Source organism: Chlorocebus sabaeus, chromosome 3, assembly GCF_047675955.1.
Source record: "Chlorocebus sabaeus isolate Y175 chromosome 3, mChlSab1.0.hap1, whole genome shotgun sequence".
Taxonomy (NCBI): Eukaryota; Metazoa; Chordata; class Mammalia; order Primates; family Cercopithecidae; genus Chlorocebus; species Chlorocebus sabaeus.
Genome location: NC_132906.1, coordinates 3,352,841 through 3,377,171, shown reverse-complemented (window position 1 = coordinate 3,377,171; position 24,331 = coordinate 3,352,841). Strand labels below are relative to the sequence as shown.

Sequence of the window (24,331 nt, the reverse complement as noted above, 5' to 3'; positions counted from 1 at the left end):
CAATGTAGTGTTATTCATAGGCATAATTTCAATATTGTTGTGTCTTAGGGAATAGGGAAGCCGGGAAGCCTGGGTGGGAGTGAGAGAGAGAGGCAGAGAGAGAGGGGGAGAGAGAGAGAGAGAGAGAAGAGGGGGAGAGAGACAGAGAGAGAGAGAGAGAGAGAGAGAAACAGAGAACAGTAGGTCATTGGAGCAGTCAGAACACACATTTGTCAATTAAATTCACTGTCTTATATGGGTGCCACTTGGGAGCCCCAAGACAATTGTGATAGCAACATCAAAGATCACTGATCACAGATTACCATAACAGATACGATAATAATCAGAGCTTGAAATATTGTGAGAATTACGAAAATGTGACACAGAAACACAAAGTAAGCACATGCTGTTGGAAAAATGGCTCCAATAGTCTTACTCAAGGCAGGGTTGCCATGAACCTTCAATTTATAAAAAACATAGAATCTGCATTGTGCAATAAAGTGAAATGCAATAGAACGAGGTATGCTTCTATTCCCATTTCACAGATGAAGAAACTGAAGGTCAAAAATCATGTGACCTTCCCAGAGAGTTCCTGGTTTGTAGAGATTTAATCTCTATCATCCCTGACAAGAGCAATCGTTATGATTGAGCATGGTGGCATGATGTGCCAGTGAGTTAGTAAAAGCGGTGATATTAGCCAGGGTTCTCTAGAGGGACAGAATTAATAGGATGGATGTATATATAAAAGGGAACTTATTAAGGAGTATTGACTCACACGATCACAAAGTGAGGTCCCACAATAGGCCATTTGCGGCCAGGCGCGGTGGCTCACGCCTGTAATCCCAGCACTTTGGGAGGCCGAGGCAGACGGATCACGAGATCAGGAGATCAAGACCATCCTGGCTAACACGGTGAAACCCCGTCTCTACTAAAAATACAAAATAATTAACTGGGCATGGTGGCGGGCGCCTGTAGTCCCAGCTACTTGGGAGGCTGAGGCAGAAGAATGGCATGAACCTGGGAGGCGGAGCTTGCAGTGAGCTGAGATCATGCCACTGTACTCCAGCCTGGGCAACAGAGTGAGACTCTGACTCAAAAAAAAAAAAAAAATAGGCCATTTGCAAGCTGAGGAGCAAGGAAGCCAGTCTGTGGCCAAAGGTCCAAGAGTCCCAAAGCTGAAGAACTTGGGGTCCAATATTCATGGGTAGGAAGTATTTAGCACGGGAGAAAGATGTAAGCTAGAAAACGAAGCCAGTCTAATCCTTCCACATTCCTCTGCCTGCTTTTATCCTGGCTGTGCTGGCAGCTAATTAGACTGTGCCCTCCCAGATTGAGGGTGGGTCTGCCTCTGCCACTGACTCAAATGTTAATCTCCTTTGGCAACACCCTCACACACACACACACCCAGGAACAATACCTTGCAGCCTTCAATCCAATCAAGTTGACACTCAATATCAACCATCACAGAAACAGAAGCTAAGACTCCAAAACTGTGACTGGATGCTGAGACTTAGCTTGTATCATCCAGGTTGGGCTGCTAACCTTTCTGAGTTGATAAGACCTGACCCTCATACAGCTTTCAGGAAGAGGCTAAGAAAGCCACGTAGTCTCCAGGCCACATGTGAGCAGAGCTTTGGCCACGTGATGTGGCTGGAATGAAAGACTGGCATGGTGGGAGCAGCAGCTGGGAGGATCCAGAGGGAGCCAGCATGTTGCAGCAGCTCTTCAAAACCTCTGGACAAGTGGCAGAGACTCCTCCTCTGGCTGCACTTTTGTGATTCTGGACAGCCATGGCACCAGGTCATGCTTTCTCATGTTCTAGGCTCAGCTTAGGGTAAGGTGGAGACATTGTCTTAGGGTTCTCCAGAGAAACAGAATCAAAAATATTTATAGATATGTAAGAAGGGATTTATTGTGGAAATTGACTCGTGTGCTTGTGGAAGCCAGTAAGTCCCCTGATCTGCCATCTGCAAGCTGGAGAACCAGGAAAGCTGTTGGTGTGATTCAGTCTGAGTCTGATGGCCTGAGAACCAGGCAAGCTGATGGTGGTGTAAATCCTAGTACAAGGCCAAAGGCCTGAGAATGAGGTGGGGTGCTGGTGTAACTCCTGGAGTCCGAAGCTCTTAGAACCAGGAACTCTGATGTCCTAGGTAGATGTGATGTACCAGCTGAAGGAGAGACAGGGAGAGAATTTGTCCTTCCTCTGACTTTTGGTTCTATCTGGGCCCTCATGTGGGATGATGTCCGTCTGATCTTTACCCGGTCTAGTAATTCAAACGCTAGTCTCTTTGGCAGACACCCTCACAGACACACCCAGAGAGGATGCTTTACCAGCTATCTGGGCATTCCTTAGCCCAGTCAAGTTGACACCTAAAATTAACCATCACAGACAGATTGACCTCTGACCTGGGTATGTTAATGGTCCATCTTTGCCCAGAATGTGGAAGATCTGTGATTCATGAATTATCCAGAAATCTTTGCTTTCTTAAATTTTTAGGACAAAGTCTAAATCTTTTGACAACATTTCAGTAGCATAAATGGTACCATGAGTGTAACTGAACTCATGAGGTTTATTGCATGTGCCATCATATCTGGACAGTGGCAGAGTGAAGGGCTTGCAATGCACATGAAATCACCATCCAAGTGTGTAGAAAGCCACATATAAACACCTGCAATTTGTTGTGACAGTAACTAGGTGTATCATAGGCAGTGCTCACAAGGGTATTTAAGCTTTGACTTCTACATTGCAACACTATTTTTTTGTCTTTTTTTTTTTTTAATTTTAGAGATGGGGTCTCACTCTGTCACTCAGGCTGGAGTGCAGTGGTGTAGTCATAGCTCACTGTAACCTTAAACTCCTGGGCTCAAGTGATCCTCCCACCTCAGTCTCCCGAGTAGCTAGGACTGCAGGCATGCACCACCAATGCCTGCTTAATTTTTTAATTTTTGTAGAGATTGAGTCTTGCTACGTTTGTTTTTGGTTTTTTTGAGACAGGGTCTCACTTGTTGTTCAGGTTGGAGAGCAGTGGCGCGATCTCAGCTCACTGCAACCTCTGCCTCCCAGGAGCAAGCAATTCTCCTGCCTTAGCCTCTCAAGTATCTGAGATTACAAGTGCACACCACCACACTCAGCTAATTTTTGTATTTTTGGTAGAGACAGGGGTTCGCCATGTTGGCCAGGCTGGTCTTGAACTCCTGGCCTCAAGTGACCTACCCACCTTGGCCTCCCAAAGTGTTGGAATTACAGGCGTGAGCCACTGCACCCAGCCTGAGGTCTTGCTATGTTGCTCAGGCTGGTCTCAAACTCCCGGCCTCAAGCAATCCTCCTTCCTCAGCCTCCCAAGTTGCTAGGACTACAGGCATGTTCCACCATACCTGGCTAAGTGATACTATTTCTGAATAACCAATATTTCACAGGATACCTTTATTTAGTGTGAGTAGGTAGGCAAAATGGTCTAACCTTTCTGAAAACTCTCTCTCTATATATATACACACACACACGTATATATATAGTTTTTATATATGTAGTTATTTATAACTTTTCCCAGTGGGGGTGTAATGGTTTACAGCTGTGAGTAGAAGAGCCTGCTAGGGGCGCGACACCCTGGGTATTCACCGTTTAGTCCACAGTGTCTAGCTGATACCAGGAACACAGCAGGTGCTCCATATTTGTGTGCTGAATTAAACCAGTGACAACTGAACCACATTAGTTCAGCCTCAGAGAGGCAGGCTCACTCCACGGGCGCAAGTCAGTGAGGGCCTGTTGGTCCACACGGCACCACAGAGAGCACTCAATGAAAAGGCCCCACAAGACACCATTTCTCCCCAGTAGAAACTTGCTTTGTTTGTGATTATTCGGTCCTTTTGTTAAAACAGGAGGTTTCCCTCCTATCTCCCAGGAAATAATATGTACACAAATCTGTGAGTCTAGGATGTGAAGGAGACACCATTAGACGTGGCATCTTCTGGGTCAGACCAGTGCAGGGCCAGGTACAAGAAGCAGGGGCTCTCCTTCCCAGGTTGGTGCTGACATTTGGGGCTTGCTTTGGTCTTCTCCCAGGAGAGATCATTTGAGCCTTTTCAGGTCTGGAGTTGTTTGAACTGACTTAAGAGGAATTTTCCGCAGAAGCGAAGCAATAAGAAGCTTCCAAGCTCCAGTATTTCCAAATAAGCCCAAATTCTAGATTTATATGGATAAAGTAGGCAGTTCTACTGGGAGAATATCATGAGGAATATGATGTACCCAGGCCAGTGGCAGGATAGCCGTGTGCCGAAATGAAATAAACGCTGGTGGTATTTCACATCCCCCACCAGAGGAAGCCAGAAAATAACAGTGACAATATTTTTTATTATTAAAGTGAGACTAGCAATTTCAACTTAGAATAGGATCAATTGTATAGCATTTCACCGTTTACAACACATTTTGAGTGAATGCTTTTTTTTTTTTTTTTAACCATTGGAACCTCATATGCCACTTCAAATAACATATAAAAAGCAGATTGTGAGCTACAACATTACCAGGTCACAAGTCTTCATTTCCCATGAGGTACTCGAGACCCACGTGTGACTTGTCTAAGGTCACACAGATGGTGTTTAACAGAGCCAGTTTTCTGTTAGCCATACCTGCTGCTAAAAATTAGTCTTTGCAAGCAAAGAGAACAAAAACGTGTGGTTGGCTGTCACCCTCACACTGTCATGCTGCACTTGCAGCATTATTGACACCTAAGGTTGATGACAGTCCTGTCTCTTTAAGAAGAAAAAAAGGCCGCTGGGTAGGGGGAGCAACTGACTGCGGCAGGAGCCGCCTGGACCCAGTGCGGCTGCAGGACAGTCACGCTGGGACCTGCTGATGGCACTGGAGGAAAACAAAGACCGAGAGACCCTGATGCCCACAGCCCCCAGTAAGTCCGAGATTCCAGCTGGGTGGCCAGCGAGAAGGGCAGCTGCAGGAGCAGCGTGGGGATGGGCGGGCTCCATGGTGTGGGTGGCCATGGGTCCTCTGAGTCTTCGGAAACCAGGGCTCGGCCACTGCAGCTGCTGGGGGAGGTAAGGGGCCACTTTCTTTAACAAACCTGCCTTCGGAGAGGACAGAGACGAGAGGGCCTTCAGCGTGCTTTGCAGCTGTGAGTAATGAGCTCTTCTGAAAATGTACAGTTTGGGTCAACCCAAACTGTACGAATTTGTGGGTGAGGAGCGGCTGCAGAGGGTGACTAGAGAAATCTGCCATGGTCAAGATGCTGGACTAGCCGCTTTGTCATTTTAATTTCCACCCGGGTTGCCAGGCACGGCCACAATGGAGCTGTTGCAGTAACACAGTATGGGGTCCAGAGTCTTGCTGAACAATAAGATGGGATTCTCAAAGTAGCTTACAGTTAATTTGTAAAATTGCTCTCACTTTAAACAGCACGCCTTCAAACAATGCCATATGTTATGGTTATCTTATATAATATTTGAAAATCCTGCTTTTAGTTAAAAATATTTCACATATTTAATTTTATTCTAGTAAGTGATCATTAGATTCTTTGAAAGAGTATTCCAGCTTTAGCAACAAAACCTCTCTCTCGCTGTCTTTTTTTATTCCTTAAAACAAGGTCAATACCTCAGAGAAGAGGACTGGATTTGTTTCTATTATAACATATCAATTGTTTTGGCTTTAATTTTATTCTCTCTGCCTCTGAAGATGGATAAAAGCCCATCCATGTGTTTCCCAAGCGCAAGCTGCCCTGAAGTTATGTTGAAGGGGAACTCTTCATTTCTCCATCAGTGCAGATAAAAGTAATTGATTCACAGGTCATGGATTAAAATAATAATAATAATAATTGACACTTAATCCCATTTTATTTGTCACATGACAAGTAGATTTGCCATATTGTTTTTCTTAAGCTGCCCATTGATAACCAGATTCATTCTAGGTTAATGCAGGGTCATCATGGCCCAATAGTTTTACTTAGGACCATCCAAACTGCCTTCCCTAATCTCGCCCTGAAGCCTCACTTTGGGCTGTGACAACGATCCCCGTTTCCTTTCCTCTCTCCTCCTTAGCCGTCCCTTTCATCCTTTCTTCACCTTCCTGGGCTGTCCGGGCAATTTTTTCTTTCTTTTCTCCTTGGATCTTAAAGACTCCTTCAGTCTCTTTCAAACAAAGCAAGCCAGATTTTCCACATACCCTATTTTCCTCATATCTTACTTGAACTTTTCCATGATTAAGTATTTTCTATTCTTCACATAATAGGAAGAAAAGTCCAATTGTAGAACTTGAAGACCAAGGTTTGCTTACATCCGAAGCATCTCATGAACCATTGCTTTACGCTGGATTTGCCCCCAGAAGCCCCGGGTTCCAATCTCAGCTCTACCACGTCCTCCCTGCGGCCCCTGACAATCCACATGACTTCTGCAAACCTCAGTTCCCTCCTGTGATGCAATTATTCACTTAATGGTCACAGGGTTCAAACCAAGTGATGTGTGTGAAGGCGCTAGCAGGGTTCTTCACATAGTGTCACTATTTAGTAAGAGTTTTGTCATTTTCTCACTCGGTCCACCATCTACCTAACCACCTATCCATGGTGAAGCATGCTAAAGAGATTCATGTGCCATTTCCCTAAAGGAATACATTTTGAAATGAACTTTTGGCTGAGTGCATCTGAATGAGTTCTGATCAGTACAAAATACATATTCAGTTCTTGCTATACATGAAACACTAAGCCATCTCGTCTATAAAAGGAATGCTGATGTTTCCATGTTGCCATAGGAGTATTCTTTGGAAGAGGGAAGGGCAATTCCCTTTGTACAACTCTTCCTAAATCCTGTATGACAGCAGCAGTGATGATGATATTGACCGCTCCCACCATGAGCCTACATGAGGACTGTGAAATGTGATTGATGCGAAGGATGCCAAATTGGAAGTCAGGACAATTCCCATTGCTATTCTGATCTTGGACAGCCTAGGTGGCAATTTACTCTTTGCACTGCCAATCCTGTTACTATTTTAATTTCTACTTTATGTGTCTTTCTCCTGCCGTCTTTCCTTTCCTTAACTCTACACTTAGGATATGTGTCGGAATTTTTTTTTTTTTTTTGAGACGGAATCTCGCTCTGTCGCCCAGGCTGGAGTGCAGTGACGTGATCTCGGCTCACTGCAAGCTCCGCCTCCCGGGCCCACGCAATTCTCCTGCCTCAGCCTCCCAAGTAGCTGGGACCACAGGCACCCGCCACCGCACCCGGCTAATTTTTTGTATTTTTAGTAGAGACGGGGTTTCACCATGTTAGCCAGGATGTGTCAGATTTTAACGTCTAGGTTGAGGCCGTTTCACCACTACCTAAGGGGGAACATAGCGAAGCTGGGAAAAGCACTGGATTAGGGACCAAAGGTGTGGCTCTAGCCCTGCTTTGGTTTCTCTTTGTGCTAATTAGAAAGCCTCTAAGGTAAGAGACATAGAATAATCTTTCGATTTCCTTCAGATTCTGGCTACATGATTCAGATAGCTCTCTTTGGGGTAGCCTCAGTTTATAACAATTATTTGATCAAATTAAACGCTTTTGTCTCGTTGATTCTTACAATGACCTTATGAAACAGGTAGCCCCATTTTGCAGATTACAAAATGTAACCTTAAGAGAGAGTAGAACCCCAGGTATTTCTTAGTAGTACAAGGAGAGACTGACTAGATGGTAAGACTGGATTCTCTTGGTGAGCATCAGTGAGTTCTCAGGCTGAACTCTGAGCTCTGTTCCTACCATGGTGTCCCCCTCAGGGCGCTTGGAGTTGACGATGATGTGAAGCCCAAGGTGCCACGCTGGTTCAGGGTTTTGTCAGGAGAGATCTATGGTCCAGTTACAATAACCTTACATCCAGACAAATATTTGTTTTAAATGTTCTGCTCGAGATTACACCAGGAGTCCGTCGTCATCTAGGGCAGAAAATGAGGGCTCTACAGTCCACATAGCCTTTTAATGTGTTCTGAAATGACACTTAAAAATAAATCAAAGCCACCCTAACATAATTATTGATGATCATTTAAATTTTACAAACCTCCTTACCTCGTTAAAGTACTAAGTGCTAGAAAGGAGTATTTGAATTTTATACATATCTAGAATTTGTGCACGTTTTCCCATTGTAATAATTTAGCCTTTTTCCTTGTTTTTAATGCAATGATAAATTTAACCATTTAAAAAACCCTAATAGGATTACAAGATAAAATACACTAAATATTGCATAAGACATAGACATACTAAAAAATAATTCACGGTTTATCTGAAACTCAAACTTAAAGTGTATATGCTTATATTTATAGTTTTTATTTGCTAAATTTGGCAACATGAAATAAACAGAGCTTTGATCAATGATAGTTACTTAGAGCCTAAGGAGATTAGTTTGTTGCTTCTTTAAGCTTCAAACATAAATTACAACCAATCTCTATGAGTTTTCTGTCAATTATACCAAATATCCCTTTAGTTAGTTAGTTTGTTTGTTTATTTATTTATTTATTTATTTATTTATTTATTTATTTTGAGATGTTGTATAACTCTGTCATCCAGGCTGGAGTGCAGTGGTGCAATCTCAGCTCACTGCAACCTCTCAGCTCACTGCAACCTCCACTTCCCTGGTTCATGATTCTCCTGCCTCATCCTCCCAAGTGGCTGGGATTACAAGTGCCCGCTACCATGCTCGGCTAATTTTTGTATTTTTAGTAGAGACAGGGTTTCACCATGTTGCCCAGGCTGGTCTTGAACTCCTGATCTCCAGTGATCTGCCCATCTCAGCCTCACAAAGTGCTGGGATTACAGGCCTGAGCCCAGTCAATATTATTTATTAAATGTTTATGCTAAGTGACCATCCAGAGACAATCCTGATTATGAAGAACAGATCTATGTTCAATTTACCGTCATATTCCTGAGAGTCCCTGCTAAGAATAATAATAAAAAGTACCCAAGATTTTAATGTATTCGGAGTAAGATATACTGGGTTTTGGAACCTGGCTCCACATCATACTAGTTCTGACACTTAATGTCTTGCAGCCTCAGCTTCCTCCTCCTTAAATGGGATTTATGATAGGTTAAAAATCCCTACCTCGGGCCAGGCCAAGCGCAGTGGTTCGCACGTGTAATCCCAGCGCTGTGGGAGGCTGAGACGGGCAGATCATGAAGTCAGGAGATCGAGACCATCCTGGCTAACACGGTGAAACCCCATCTCTACTAAAAATACAAAAAAATTAGCTGGGCGTGGTGGCGGGCGCCTGTAGTCCCAGGTACTCGGGAGGCTGAGGCAGGAGAATGGCGGGAACCCGGGAGGCGGAGCTTGCAGTGAGCTGAGATCGCGCCACCGCACTCCAGTCTGGGTGACAGAGTGAGACTCTGTCTCAAAAAAAAAAAAAAAAAAATCCCTACCTCAATGACTGAATAACAGTTTAGTGAGCCTCTGCCATGGTTGTACATGGTCAATCCTCCCCAAAGACTTACTTTTTAAAGAAATAATTGAATATTATTTTTCCCTTCAAAAAGTCATATATTATTAGATAATATCAATCAAGATATTATCATGTATTGAAATGACACTTAAAAATAAAACATATTTTAGTCATATAATCTATTTTTAAAATTTCATTTAACAGCTTCATTGAGATATTCACATACGATACAATTCACTCATATGTGATGTTATTTTTATGTAAAATTTTATCTTTGAGGATAAATTGAGCTTTTGAAGGCAAACCTAAGACTCTGGGAGCTTCTATTTCAGTGCCAGCCCCCAGCCTCCTGCCTCCCGCAGTCAGCTCGGCCTGTTGACAAGCTAGAATCTGAGGCTAGATAAACTACATACAAAATATGTGTGGTTTTATTATCTGTAAATTGGCCAAAGTAACTAAATTATTCACTCTTTATTGAATACTTTCTGTATCCATAAACCTAAGTAGGAGAGTCAAAGGTGAATAAGATATTCTTGAGGAACTTTCAGCAAAGCAGACGAGAAAGATTTGTACGACACAGAAGGGATTTGGAGCACTGAAAGAATAATTTATTTTTTTTAATTGAAATACAGTGTCTTTTCTGTTGTACATTTTACATCAAAATCTTTTTTTTTTTTAAGACGGAGTCTCGCTCTGTCGCCCAGGCTGGAGTGTAGTGGTTCGATGTCGGTTCACTGCAAGCTCCGCCTCCCGGGTTCACGTCATTCTCCTGCCTCAGCCTCCCGAGTAGCTGGGACTACAGGCGCCGCCACTACTCCTGGCTGTTTTTTGTGTTTTTAGTAGAGACAGAGTTTCACCGTGTTCGCCAGGATGGTCTCGATCTCCTGACCTCGTGATCTATCCGAAATCTTTAATTACACACACATAAAAGATCAGTAGCACTCACCTTTAGCTTCACCTTTTGTGCTCTAGAAACTCTTTTATGTACATATTCAATTTAAGGTTGGGGAGTGGCTGTGGTGACCCCGACCTTTCCTGCAGCACACTGTGCCAACACAGGTCTTTCATTAATGTCATCCAAAATGCTTGCTGTGCCTTACATTTTCAGGTCTATTGATTTATAGCGTGAGTTCATCCGACTTTTCCATTTTGCAAAGATTCTATTTTTAAACCAATTTAGTCTTTGCTGACTCATACTTTCTCCCGAAGTTAGGAGAGTGAGATGATTACTTTGCTGTTAATTCCCATGAAGGCGTTCTGTGGGCCTGAAGCCTCTGCATTTGGCTCCTTGTTTCTGTAATGTTAGGGGCTTTCAAGGGTCAGCCTTCACCGTATCCCAGAGGATTTAGCCACGTGTATGAATTTGGTTGGACCAAAAGGATGAATTTTTCATTCCCATCTTCAGATGAACATGGACCCCATTCTTAGGAGATCACCAAAGGCAATTCTGCCTCTACTCCTTTCTCAAAGAGCATTTCTAGGGACACTCAAGTTATTTTGCCAGGTGCAGCTGCAGAGGCGTGAGTGAACACGGTAGCACCGAAAACCATGAAAAGGGAAGGAATCCTTCAGGGAGGAGGGGCTTTACTAGCCCCAAGACACCCTTAAACAAACAGAGAAGACAGCATATCAAAGGAGATAGAGTATTCGCGTGGCTCCTGATTGTATTTTAGTCTCATTCCTGCAGGAGAGGCTTTTCTTGTCCTGTCCTCTGGGGGCAGCAGGGGTTCCTGTGCTAGTTCCCGGGAAGCTTGTTTTATCTCCCCTTCTCTCTGGTGCAATTCACTTTGTCACCTCAGGAACTTCTTCACTTCCCGCACTCTTCTCCTGCCTCCCTCTGCCAAAAGGCCCTCCCTCTGCCAAAGGGCGGCGTTTAGCTCAGGGAACAGCTCCCTTTATTTGTACAATAGCTGTGATCTAAGTGCCCAGTCTCCTGGCTGTTCCTGTTTCAAACTGTGTAACTCACAGAACTTTTCCCATCAGTGAGTAAGTGCAGATGGTATGTTTATCTTCCTCCTTCTTAAATGAGATCATATGTACTGTAGTGCCAAGTTTTCCTACCGTGGGTCAAACCCAGATGCCAAAATAGGGTAGTTTTGCTGGGAAGGCCAAGAGGTCACTGAGTGGCACATGTGCTTGTTAGTTGTGGGCAGTGGCTTCAGGTTCCAAGCTGGGGGGAGGGGAGCCCTGGTACCTCATAGCTGTTGTACAGCATTGATTGTTTTGAGGCCTGGAGCATGAGAGGAGGTCATGAATCAGTGGGCAGAGAACATCATGAACACATTTCACGTCACTTCATGTGTTAAAAAATACTACCTCAGCAAAAGCAGTAGCATCTAATATTCGCAAAAACCGTCTGCAGTTCACTAAATGCTGTTAGGACACAGCTCAGTTTGGTGTTGCAGCGATACAGTTCATGGATAAGGTAAGCCGGCCCTGTTTAGGGATGAGGAAAGTTGGGCACAGCGAGATTATGTGATTCTCAAGCCATGGTGAAGAGAAGACCGCAGAATGTTCTCTTCCATCAGGTGATGCTTCTCCCCAAATGGTAGGGTAGAAGCAGAGTTCCTCCCTTTCAGAAAGAGAAGGAGGAAGAAGGAAATGAGGTTTGAGGGTGTGAAAGGAAAATACCTCCGGCTCCCAAAATCACTAAGGAAAACTCAACCCGGGAACTGCTTAAGGCAAACCTGCCTCCCATTCTATTCAAAGTAACTCCTCCGCTCACTGAGCTGGAGGCGTATCTGATTTACCTCCTTTGGAAAAGCTAATCAGACACATGCAAGAATGCAACCACTCGTGTATCACCTATCTGTGACCGGGAAGCCCTCTCCTCGCTTCCAGTCTTCCTGCCTTTGCTTCAACCCCTTTCCAGACCAAACCAAATCTTTTTTTTTTTTTTTTTGAGACTTGGAGTCTCACTGTCACCTAGGCTGGAGTGCAATGGCACGATCTCGGCTCACTGCAATCTCCACCTCCCAGGTTCAAGCAATTCTTCCACCTCAGCCTCCCGAGTAGCTGGGACTACAGGCACCCGCCATCATGCCCGGCTAATTTTTGTATTTTTGTAGAGATGGGGTTTCACCATGTTGGCCAGGCTGGTCTTGAACTCCTGACCTCAGGTGATCTGCCCGCCTCGGCTTCCTGAAGTGCTGGGATTACAGGCGTAGGCCACCCTGCCTGGCCTGTACTTCTGACATATACTAATTGATGTCTTATGTCTCCCTAAATGTATAAAACCAAGCTGTGCTCTGACCACTTTGGGCAAATGTCATCAGGACTTCCTGAGGCTGTGTAAGGGGCACATCCTCAACCTTGGCAAAATAAACTTCATAAATTAACTGAGACCTGTCTCGGATTTTCCGGGCTCCCAGAAGGCCTATACTTGTGTCAGGCACTCAGTCGTGGGGAAGAAGTAAGAGCTGGGAGCCACCGGGATTTAAACAAAGTATGGGCTGTTGCTGGACTCTTCTGGACACCAGTTTCCTTCTCTGTATAACGAAATTCACAATTCCCTACCAAATCACTAGACTTAGAGACTGAAATAAGATCATCCCTATGAAATCGCTTTAACAAATCTAAAATACTATGCCCCTACAAGGTAATCTTCTTGTACTGCATTTTAATTTCACTATCGACATTCCAATTGTATAAAAGTTTTGTATATACTAGTATTCTTTGCCATGTCACACAGAGCCCCGGCGGCCGCACTCTAGCTCACAGGCACGAGCCCACTCTCGCAGGGAGTCAGGCGGGGTGCAGCTCCGGGGCCCCAAGTCCAGCACCCACCTGAGATCTTCACACCCTGAGCAGAGCAGTAGGGGCAACTTAACGGGGCACCAAGTGGGCAAAAATGGCGCCTTCCCCACCGCGTGTGCAGGAGGGTGAATTCCTGGATGTTGAGGGGCGGGGGCACAGAAGCTCCCTACCCACTCTCCCCAGGAAGACGGCAGGGCCCATGGGGATGGATGGGGCCCATGGGGACAAGGATTCCCCTCCCCTCTTCCCCACCACCACGGACATAAGGCCTCCGTGTACACCAAGGCCCCAGCACAACTTCAGGCCCCAAGTGACAGAGGACTCCAGGTGGACCCCAGACATCAGGCACCAGGTTGATGCCAGGTCCTAGCCAAGTGGACTCCAGTCCCTGCATAAACATCAGGTCCCAGTTTGGCACCTAGGCCCCAGCTGAACATTCGGCCCCTGGTGGATGCCCAGGTTAATACCAGGCCCCGGGTGGACACAAGGCTCCAGGTATGTTCAGGCCCCAGGTGGACACATAGGCCCCAGTTGAACAACAGGCCCCAGATGAACATCAGGCCCCAAGTGGATGTCCAGTCCCCAGGTAAATACCAGGGCCAAGGTGAACAGGAGGCCCCAGGTGGATACCTAGGCCCCTAGTGAACATCAAGTCCCAGGTGGAGACCCTGACCCCAGGGGGCCATCCAGCTCGAGGTGGACATCAGGCCCCAAGTGGACACCAGTACCCAGATGGACATCAGACCCCAGGCACACACTGGACTTGAGGCATACACCAGGTACCAGGCTCATGCCCAGGCCACCGCTGGACACAATGAAACAACAGGTTCCATTCAGTGATGTAATAAAGCACATCACAAAGCTCCTTCACCCATATTTCATAATAATTAATTGGGCTGGATAGTCATAGGTTCACTTATAGGCCTAATAACCTCAGAAATGTAATTATTTAGTTTCTACAAAACGTGTGTTTGGACTTGTTTAATGGAAACTCAGGTTCCATTCAGTGATTTAAAGCAGCACATCCCAAAGCTTCTTTGTACATAGCTTGGTTTTTGTTATTAGAACTGAATGTTCATATGTTGATATATTAGCCGGATAGCCCCTGAAATGTTATATCTGAAATTCTACAAAACATGTGTTTGGAACTTGTTTCATGGAAACACAGGTTCCATTCATTTATATAAAACAGCACATCAGAAAGTTTCTCCTCACATAGCTTGTTTTTCATTATTAGGGCTGAAAATCTATATAGGTGTAATAGTCTCATTAAGGTTTGATTTTCTCACTTATGTGCTTAATCATCTAGAACGGATACTTGTGCACAGTATGGGGTTCAGATACATTTTCGTGCTTGTGTCCGTATAGTTAGCCACTTGCCCCAGTAACATTTTTGGAATGGCCCAGCTTTCCACCACTAAACCCCTCTGATACCTCTCTCATGTATCAGGTTCCCATTAATGCAAGAGTCTGCTTCTGAGCCTTTGACTGTCTTTGATTGTTCCTGTGTGAATGCCACATAATTATTATGGTTTCTTGTTAAAGCTTAGTATCTTCTAGAGGAGGTCTTCCCTCTTCTTCTTAAGTAGTGTCTTTGGTTATTGTGTTTTTATTTTACAAGGTTGTTGGGGTTTTGATTCAAATTGCTTTGAATTAAAAGATCAATTTGAGGAGAGTTGATATTTCAATAATATTTAACCTTCTGGTTCATCATGTATATATCTCCATTTTTAAAGGGTCTTTTAAATGTCTTTCATTAAAGTTTATAGATTTTCTTCCTGAAATTCCTATACAAGTTCTTTCATTATAATTATTCCAAGGTAACATTTTTTTCTTGCTATGATAAATGTCTGTCACTAACAAATGCTTTTCTCTTAAACTCTTGCCGGTATGTAGAAATGCAATTTAACTTATATCAGTAATCTTGAAAAAAATCTATTATTAACATTGTCAGTTTGTCTGAATTTTTTTGAACACTCTGTCAGTGAATAGTGATGGTTTTGTTCTCCCTTCCCCTCCTCCCTGTTCCTCTTTGTTTTTTTCTGTCTTGTTCTGGCTGCCCCCTCCAATACCTGCTAAGTAGAAATAGAGATCAAGAAATATCCTTATCACTGCTAAGCACCAGACTTGCCTTTTAATGTGCCCCTTAAGAAAGTTCCCTTCTATCTTTTTTTTTTTTTTTTAAGACTGAGTTTCCTGTTGCCTAGGCCAGAGTACAATGGTGTGATCTTGGCTCACTGCAACCTCTGCCTCTCAGGTTGGAGCAATTCTCCTGCCTTAGCCTCCGGAGTAGCTGGGACTACAGGCATGCGCTACCACGCCCAGCTACTTTTGTATTTTTAATAGAGACAGGGTTCTACCATTTTGGTCAGGCTAGTCTCAAACTCCTGGGCCTAAGTGATCTGGCCTCTGCGGCCTCCCAAAGTGCTAGGATTACAGGCATGAGCCATGGTGCCCGGTTGACTTTTTTCTTTTACCTTGATCAGTCTTCCAGAAGTTTGCCAATTTTAGTGGTGTTTTTAAAGAATTAACTTTTATTTCTCTTTCATTAATTCTGCTCTCATCTTTATTTCCTATTTTATTTAGATTTATCCCCAAGACATTTTTTCCTAAATTCTTTTTTTTTTTTTTTTTTTGAGATGGAGTCTCGCTCTGCCCTCCAGGCTGAAGTGCAGTGGTGTGATCTCGGCTCACTGCAACCTCTGCCGAGCGGGTTCAAGCGATTCTTCTGCCTCAGCCTCCTGAATAGCTGGGATTACAGGGACAAACCACCATGCCTGGCTAATTTTTTGTATTTTTTAGTAGAGACGGGGTTTCACCATGTTGGCCAGGCTGGTTACGAACTCCTGATCTCAGGTGATCCACCTGCCTTGGCCTCCCAAAGTGCTGGGATTACAGGCGTGAGCCACCACGTCCTGCCTTTCTCCTAAATTCTTAAATGGATACTTAATTCACTAATTTTTAGCTTTTCTTCCTTCTGGATGAAATCATTACAGGCTATACATTTTCTCATAAATTTACTGATCTCCATTTTTAATAACAAAGAGTAGGTTAAAGACTTAGTGTTTTCAGTAGGCACTTCGATCAGCATTTAATGAGTCATTTGTATTCATTTTATTCATCTTTAAAGTTATTTTCTATTTGTGGTACTGGGTTTCCATTTATAGTAGATGGAAAGTTTCTTTTCATAATACATTTATTTAATTAAAATATCATTTTGGGAAAAATATTAAGTGAAGAATAAATAGGTGGTACACAAATAGGCCAAAGATCACCAAAGTTGTATGTCGTAGCTCAAAAATGAAAAACAGTTTATGAGAGTGATTCATCGGGGGCTATATTTTGAGAAAAGAATGATCTGGGCAAACGTTACCTTATCACCTTCACATGCGCTGGCTCACAGCACACATAATGATTCCATCGTGGTGGGTAATTTCTGACAACTATGGAGAGTATGGCAGCTTCCAGGGAGATGAACATGTGCAAACGTTCTAAGTGTCCAGGAAAGGAATAATAGTGTTTGGAATTCTAAACTGTGAGCTGGTTGTTAATGGCAGAAGTAGTATTAAAATTAAAGACTGGGCTGGGTGCAGTGGCTCACACCTGTAATCCCAGCACTTTGGGAGGCCGAGGTGGGTGGATCACCTGAGGTCAGGAGTTCAAGAGCAACCTGGCCAACATAGTGAAACCCTGTCTCTACTAAAAATACAAAAATTAGCCAGGCAAGGTGGTGTATGCCTGTAGTCCCAGCTACTCAGGAGGCTGAGGCAGAAGAATTGCTTGAACCCAGGAGGCGGAGGTTGCAGTGAGCCAAGATCATGCCACTGCACTCCAGTCTAGGCAACAGAGCGAGACTCCATCTCAAAAAATAAAAATAAATAAAAATAAGAAAATAAAAATAAAAATGAAATTTAAGACTAGATTATTTGAAAGAGATTGCGTTCAGGAGGTGTGAGACAAGGACACAGTGATCTCTGAGACCTAGCATATGTGTATCAACGACAAGTCATGTCATGTTTAACCCACTTCCCCCTTATTACTAGAGACTAGCAGACTGGCCGGGCAGTGTAAGTCAGAAGGAAGACTGCAGCTTGGATTAGTAATCCATTGGGCAGAATCATCCTATTCCGTTAGAAAGGACAGGAATAAATGTGATTGATAACAGTATATTTACAATGGCTAAGAGAGTTACTGAGGAAATATTATCCAAAGATTGGTTTTTATAACGAACGTATCATTGTCCATGGGGAGTAAAATTTAATAATTGGCCACGGAGCTCTATGCTGTTTAGCAGTTTTATCAAACATGCCTGTTGATATGAAGTTAATTAATATTTTAGATCACAGAACATGTATTCTTAAAGATATCAACAAACTGGAATTAGAGATTTAGTGAGGCTGACAAGCATGAAAGCGCAGTGTTCCACTGAGATCAATACTGCTCCCATTCCCTTCTGAGGTTCCTGCAGAGGCCCAGCGTCAGTGGCAGATGGCCCTGGAGGTCTTGCTTCCAGTGTAACTAATTCCAGACTTCCCTTGAGCTCTTATCTATCATATAAAACCTGCTTGTCTTATATTCATATAAACATGTTTATATTCGTATTTTTTTCTTTTTGAGACAGTCTTGCTCTGTTGCCCAGGCTGGAGTGGCACGATCTCAGCTCACTGCAAGCTCCGCCTCCCTGGTTCACGTCATTCTCTTGCCTCAGCCTCCCGAGTAGCTGGGACTACAGGTGCCCACCACCATGCCAGGCTAATTCTTTGTATTTTTAGTAAAGACGGGGTTTAATCGTGTTAGCCAGGATGGTCTGGATCTCCTGACCTCGTGATCCGTCCACCTCGGCCTCCCGAAGTGCTGGATTACAGGTGTGAGCCACCGTGCCCAACCCCAATTCTTATATTTTACAGATAAAGAAATTGATCCTAATCCTTTACTCTATTATACATGACCTCTTTTAATTTTAAACATTTCAAACTGGAGTCCAGTTTTAAGTCTATTATTATAAAAAAAGTTTCCATCCTCTTGCTAATATAGTTCCTTAATTTAATTTTAATTCTTAAATCCTAAATTTACATATATAGTTTTTCTAATTCTTGGCATGGCAATCAAAATTTCATGAATTATTCATGAAAGAATAATAAGATTTTGCATTGGTATGTTTGAATTAATCTCACTCATGATGCCTAGTAATATTTTTTAATTATAACAAGTTACTGGGAAAGTGTTTTCAGAAAAGCATTTACAGTGAATATGGAGTTCTTTTCCTGGGTTTTCATGAACATCCAAAAATTGATAATGTAATCAGTATAGCTTAGGTTGTTATTCCTACATTCCTTTTTTTCCCCACAATGAAACATTGTTGCATGGCAAATGCAGAATAAGAAGTCCCGAGCTAGTCTTCCGGTTTCCAGTCCATCCCTTCCCGCTTGGATGGGCTGAAACAAGTTACTGATCTTCCTGTGCCTCAATTTTATCGTATCAGCATCTCTACCTTTCTTGTTCTGTCTACTTGAAATAACCATTTAGTATGATACTGTCTAAGAGAGCATCTTGACAATTATGAAGTATTTTAGAACAATGAATGGGCAGAAAATGCAGTGTCCCTCCACTTACCATTGTTTATAAAGTTTGCTGGCCAGGTGCAGTAGCTGATGCCTGTAATCCCTGCACTTTGGGAGGCTAAGGTGGGCACATCACCTGAGGTCGGGAGTTCCAGACCAGCCTGACCAAAGTGGAGAAACCCCGTCTCTACTAAAAATACAAAATTAGCTGGGCGTGGTGGAGCATGCCTGTAATCCCAGCTACTCAGGAGGCTGAGGCAGGAGGATCACTTGAACCCGGGAAACAGAGGTTGCAGTTAGCTGAGATCGTGCCATTGTGCTCCAGCCTAGGCGAAAAGAGCAAAACTCCTCAAAAAAAAAAAAAAAAAAGTTTGTTATTTTTCACTGAGGCTTCCTTGGGTTAGCCCAGATTGTGCCTAACACCCTAAAAAATAAAAATCAGAAAGTTTGTCATTTTTTTCTTCTATTTGTTTCTTAAAATGTTAGACTATTACAGGCACCAGTAGTTATAAGGAATATTACTAGTAAAATTAAGTCTTTCTGAGGACACATTTCCTTTTCTAAGGTAAACATTTTGCTTTCAAACGAGTTATGATTGTACACATAAAGTTGTAGGTTTGGGTCGGGTGCAGTGGCTCACACCTGTAATCCCAGCAGTTTGGGAGGCCGAAAGGCAGGGAGATCACTTCAGCTCAAGAATTCGAGACCAGCCTGGCCAACAGGGCAAAACCCCATCTCCACGAATAATACAAAAATTAGCTGAGTGTGGGGGCAGGTGCCTGTAATCCCAACTACTCAGGAGGCTGAAGCAGAAGAATCACTTGAATCCGGGAGGTAGATGTTGCAGTGAGCCAAGGTCATGCCACTGCACTCCAGCCTGGACAATAGAGGCAGGCTCTGTCTCAAAATCAAAAAAAAAAAAAAAAACCAAAAACTGCGTTTGGATTTAAAGGGTGTTCCTGAAAAAAGGCACATCACGTGTGAGTGAAGCACATACTGCCACTTGGAAGAAGCCAGGGAAATAGAGGGAACCTGAAACTAAGTGGTTAAGTAGATGTACTTTTAATTTTTTTTTTTTTTTTTTTTTTTTTTTGAGGCGGAGTCTCGCTGTCGCCCAGGCTGGAGTGAGCGGCGCCATCTTGGTTCACTGCAAGCTCCGCCCCCCGGGTTCCCGCCATTCTCCTGCCTCAGCCTCCCGAGTAGCTGGGACCACAGGCGCCGCCACCACGCCCGGCTAGTTTTTTGTGTTTTTAGTAGAGACGGGGTTTCACCGTGTTAGCCAGGATGGTCTCGATCTCCTGACCTCGTGAGCCGCCTCGGCCTCCCAAAGTGCTGGGATTCCAGGCGTGAGCCACCGCGCCCGACCGATGTACTTTTAATTTCTATGGCTGCACATGTGTGTTTGTTGGTTGCCTGTCTTGTGAGGCCAGAAACGGATGCCATGCTCTTGGGCAGAGCTGTGGTGCCACCAGCAGAGTATAATTAGAAAGTCGCTGGAGCTGAGCACCACGGCCCTCTTCAATGAGGAATTGCATTTTCAGTGCATTGACTTCAAGTGCTTTTCCTTAACCCTTTCTTTACCCTTCCTTGATTTTTCTTCCAGGATCACAGAAGTGAGGGCAGGATGCCCATGCCACCGGAGCCAGAAGAAAGGCTCCTACCAAAGAATATTTTACATCTGCTGAGATGAGGGTGAGAAACTTCAACATCCAAGAATTTCTGCACCCTTTTCCCCAAGAACCTTCAAAAAGAAGTACAGAAAATTCTCAGATGAAAATAAATTGATTTTGCTTTGGGGGAAAGCCAAAAACTTTTAGCGAATTCACAGTTTTACCCTGAGAACTTCCGTGGGTCGCTGGAACAGAAGGCTACCGTTATCAGCCTGGAGAGTCATATTTTAAGGAACACAGATGCAAAACACGACAATGTTTCCTGACATCAGATGATGAACGGACGCTGAAGGAAAAACAGGCTTTTTTTCCCACCTGGCAGGAAGAGCTGAACTTGGAGTACACATTGAAAGGAAGCACAGAGGGAAGACGTAAACAGAGGAAAGCAGCACACTTTCATGGTTTTTACAAACAGATATCCCAGAAGTGATCATGGAGACCAAGGAGAACAGGTAAATGAGTTAATGTTTTAAATGACGATAATTTGCATTGGGAGTTCAAGGCTTGCTGGATTTTCCCAAATGAAACATAGATCAGCAAAAACCAAAAGTGAACCAACTATCCACACCTCAGTTTTAACTGAAATTGTATATGTCAGTTTTCAAGCCAAGGGTTGAAAATAATTTCTTTGCCTTTGCCCAGATAGTTTTGCATTTTCTTTATACTGCTGAGGCTATTGTAACGGAGAGTTGACTAGATGTAGCCCATTTTCTCCTTCATAAAATGTATCTATAAGTGCCCCGACTGCCATACGATTGTTTGGAAAATATAAAATAAACAACTGTGAAATACTTAGAATTGTATCGAATAACCTGAGGGGAGAGAGAGAGTGAGAGAGAAAGAGAACTCTACTTTTCCCTTTATGAATTATGACAATAAAATATAATGCTTGCTCTTTTTCTCAAATTTAGTTGCTATAAGAACATATGCTTATTTTACAAGCTTGAGGATTTGTGCAAAAAATAAAATGTATGTATATTTATGTAATTATTCCTTAAATTTCTGTATGCGCTTCTTTTTTTCTTAAGCATAACAAAATACTCTTTCATTAATTTTGAATGCTGTATTTTGATATTACATTCAATAATTGAAATTTTAGTGCCATAGAGATCAGGGAAGGCTTCACATCTTGTAACCTACAGTTATCAACAAATAAAATGTCTTCATATTTGGCTTTCCAAAGCAAAACATCTAAAAAAACTTACTATATTGCTCTTTACCTTTTGAAAATTGTTACCCAGTAGACAGTGGAACAAAGTGTTACTTTTTCAGTAGTGCTTGCCTCTTAGCTTCAGGATTCATTTCATAACTGATTGTTATTTCAGTGTGTGAATGGACAAGAGTATTGAGACGATTTTATGGGTTTCATTTTTATTAAATGATTGAAATATTTGATTGATTTCCATATTTCTAGTATTATGAGAAGTCATGTGAGATTAATTTCCACACCATTGCTGATGCTAAATTATTTAAACATGAGAGAAGTCTACTTATCCATCATCATACATGTTGTCTTGCAGTATTTCTGTGAATTTTTTTAAACCTTCTAAAATGTTTCCATATTAGTGCATTCCCTCCTAGTTTTGGAACCAGATTTTTTTTTCAAATCAAAGGTGAGCTCATTTTCCTTTAACTTACCAGCTGACTTCTTTGTATTGGTAATTTCATTTATACATCCATTTTAAAGAGCAGTGACTATGCAGAAACACTGATGCTGACACGAACTATAAATGTTTAATAATTAGGATTGATTTGATGCACCTAAAAGTTATGCTGTCTTTGTATTCACTATGCAATACATTCCATTTATAGCTAGAAAAAATATGAATTAACTTTGCACGTACTTTTGCAGAGATTTACATTATATAGGCTTTATGTACCAAATTACTTAAAGCTAAAATGTTAGCGACTAGATATAGCCACATTTATGAACACATAGTGTAGATGTTTTGAGAGTCAAAACATCAGTCTTTTTAAAAAAATAAATACACTTTTATCAAACCAGGCTGGTTTATATAAAACCAGCTGGGGGCGGTGACTCACAGCTGTAATCCCAGCTCTTTGGGAGGCTAAGGTCAGGAGTTCAAGACTAGCCTGACCAACATGGCGAAACCCTGTGTTTACTAAAAATACAAAATTAGCTGGGCATGGTGGCGCAATCCCAGCTACTCGGGAGACTGAGGCAGTAGAATCGCTTGAACCCAGGAGGCAGAGGTTGCAGTGAGCCGAGATCGCATCATTGCACTCCAGCCTGGACAACGACAGTGAAACTCCGTGTTAAAAAAAAAAAAAAAAAAAAAAAAAGCTGGGTGCGGTGGCTCACGCCTGTAATCCCAGCACTTTGGGAGGCTGAGGTGGGCAGATCACGAGGTCAGGAGATTGAGACCATCCTGGCTAACACGGGGAAGCTCTGTCTCTACTAAAAATACCAAAAAAAAAAAAAAAAAAAATTAGCTGGGCGTGGTGGCGGCGCCTGTCGTACCTGCTACTCGGGAGGCTGAGGCAGGAGAATGGCGGGAACCCGGGAGGCGGAGCTTGCAGTGAGTGGAGATCATGCCACCGCACTCCAGCCTGGGGGACACAGCGAGATTCCATCTCAAAAAAAAAAAAAAAAAAGATATGTAAAACCTGTTTTATTTATGACCATAAATATGCCTGATCTTGTTATTCCTGGGAAAAGAAAATTCTCAAAGTTAAAGAGGATCTATTCTAGGCTTCTGGAGCTCTGGGGTCCACAGTTGTGTGTGAGGGTTGTGGGGGCGTGCTCAGAGTCCCAGCATTAACACACAGGGCCTTCCCAGGCCCTGGCTTTATGGAAATATTGTGGGAAAAGAAGTTAAATTATCTATCTAATAAGGCATGTAAAACGTGATGTACACAATGAAATGAAAGCAGATATATTATTAAATATATTCATCTGAAATTTTAAGCTAAAAGTTGCAACATAACGAATGTCATTTGTTGAAAGCTGCTGTGGGACTGGCTCCTTCTCCATTGCTTTCAGGAAGATGTGGGAGCATCAGTATATGTTAGTGCAAAAGGCAGATTCCAGGGGCAGGCCGGATTTGGGGAAACTGCCCCAAGGGTTCCGAGGAAACACCTCTAGTTACAGTGTGCTTAGGAGCAGGACTTAATTGAAATGAAAATTAAGGACTTGGGCTTAATTCAGGCTAGTGGAAATGTCTAGGAATCCTCTCTTATGTTGGGGGGCGGGGGCTTCATTTGATGAATGTGACAACTGAAGTCACATGACTTGCTCAAAATCATATTCTGACACCTATTAAAATAGTAAAGAAGACTTTACTCAGGACTGCTTTGATAGGCATCAAGACCACTGCAACAGGGCAGAGGGATGGGGGCTCAACTCCTAATACAGCAAAGACAGCTGAGGATTCACAGCCAATGAGCAGTGTGAGGGGTCACTGCGTGGAAAATTATGAAGGGGGAATGTCAAAAGTCAGGGACTTTTGCTGAACTGACTTGAAACAATGATCGGCTCTCAAGGTGGGGTTGAGGAATCCGATGGGATGTGGAGGTGATCAGATAGCCAGAGTCAGGGAATTCTGTCTGAACTGGCTTGGCGGGATGCAGGCACCAACTGGGCTAGGCAGGTCAAAGGCAGGACCCGAAGACAATGCCTTGTCAAAGAGGGCATGAGGAGCCTGTCTAATATTTGGTTAAAGAGAAAGACTATTTTAGTTCCCCTTGTTCATGGAAGAAGAGAGATTCTTCTGTCTGAACAATTTAAGTCCATTTCTTGTTGGTTGTCTTGTTCATTAAGGACCAGCTGAACCATCTGTTGAGACTTGGTGATAGAGAATATTTGCTGGATGGTTCAATAAGTCAGACATTTTTGAAAAATGAAAAGAAAAACAAAGATGCATGGGTAGAACAGACTGTAAACTAAAGATGTCGGGCTTGCAGTATCTTCGGGTGGCAGAATGAGGATGGCAGTGACCCTCCA

General features: G+C 43.1%; 1 protein-coding gene across 2 annotated transcripts in view; it reads left to right on the top strand.

Moving 5' to 3' along the window:
* Window positions 1-4,758: 4,758 nt before the first annotated feature.
* The window catches only part of SACS (sacsin molecular chaperone), a 106,462-nt gene continuing 86,889 nt past the window's right edge, over window positions 4,759-24,331 (top strand). For both annotated transcript variants that reach the window (XM_008021715.3, XM_037986910.2), the window contains exons 1-2: window positions 4,759-4,880; window positions 20,301-20,819. In XM_008021715.3, coding sequence (XP_008019906.3) covers window positions 20,800-20,819 — 20 coding nt within the window. In that variant the 5' untranslated portion in view covers window positions 4,759-4,880; window positions 20,301-20,799. The remainder of the gene's footprint in view (window positions 4,881-20,300; window positions 20,820-24,331) is intronic.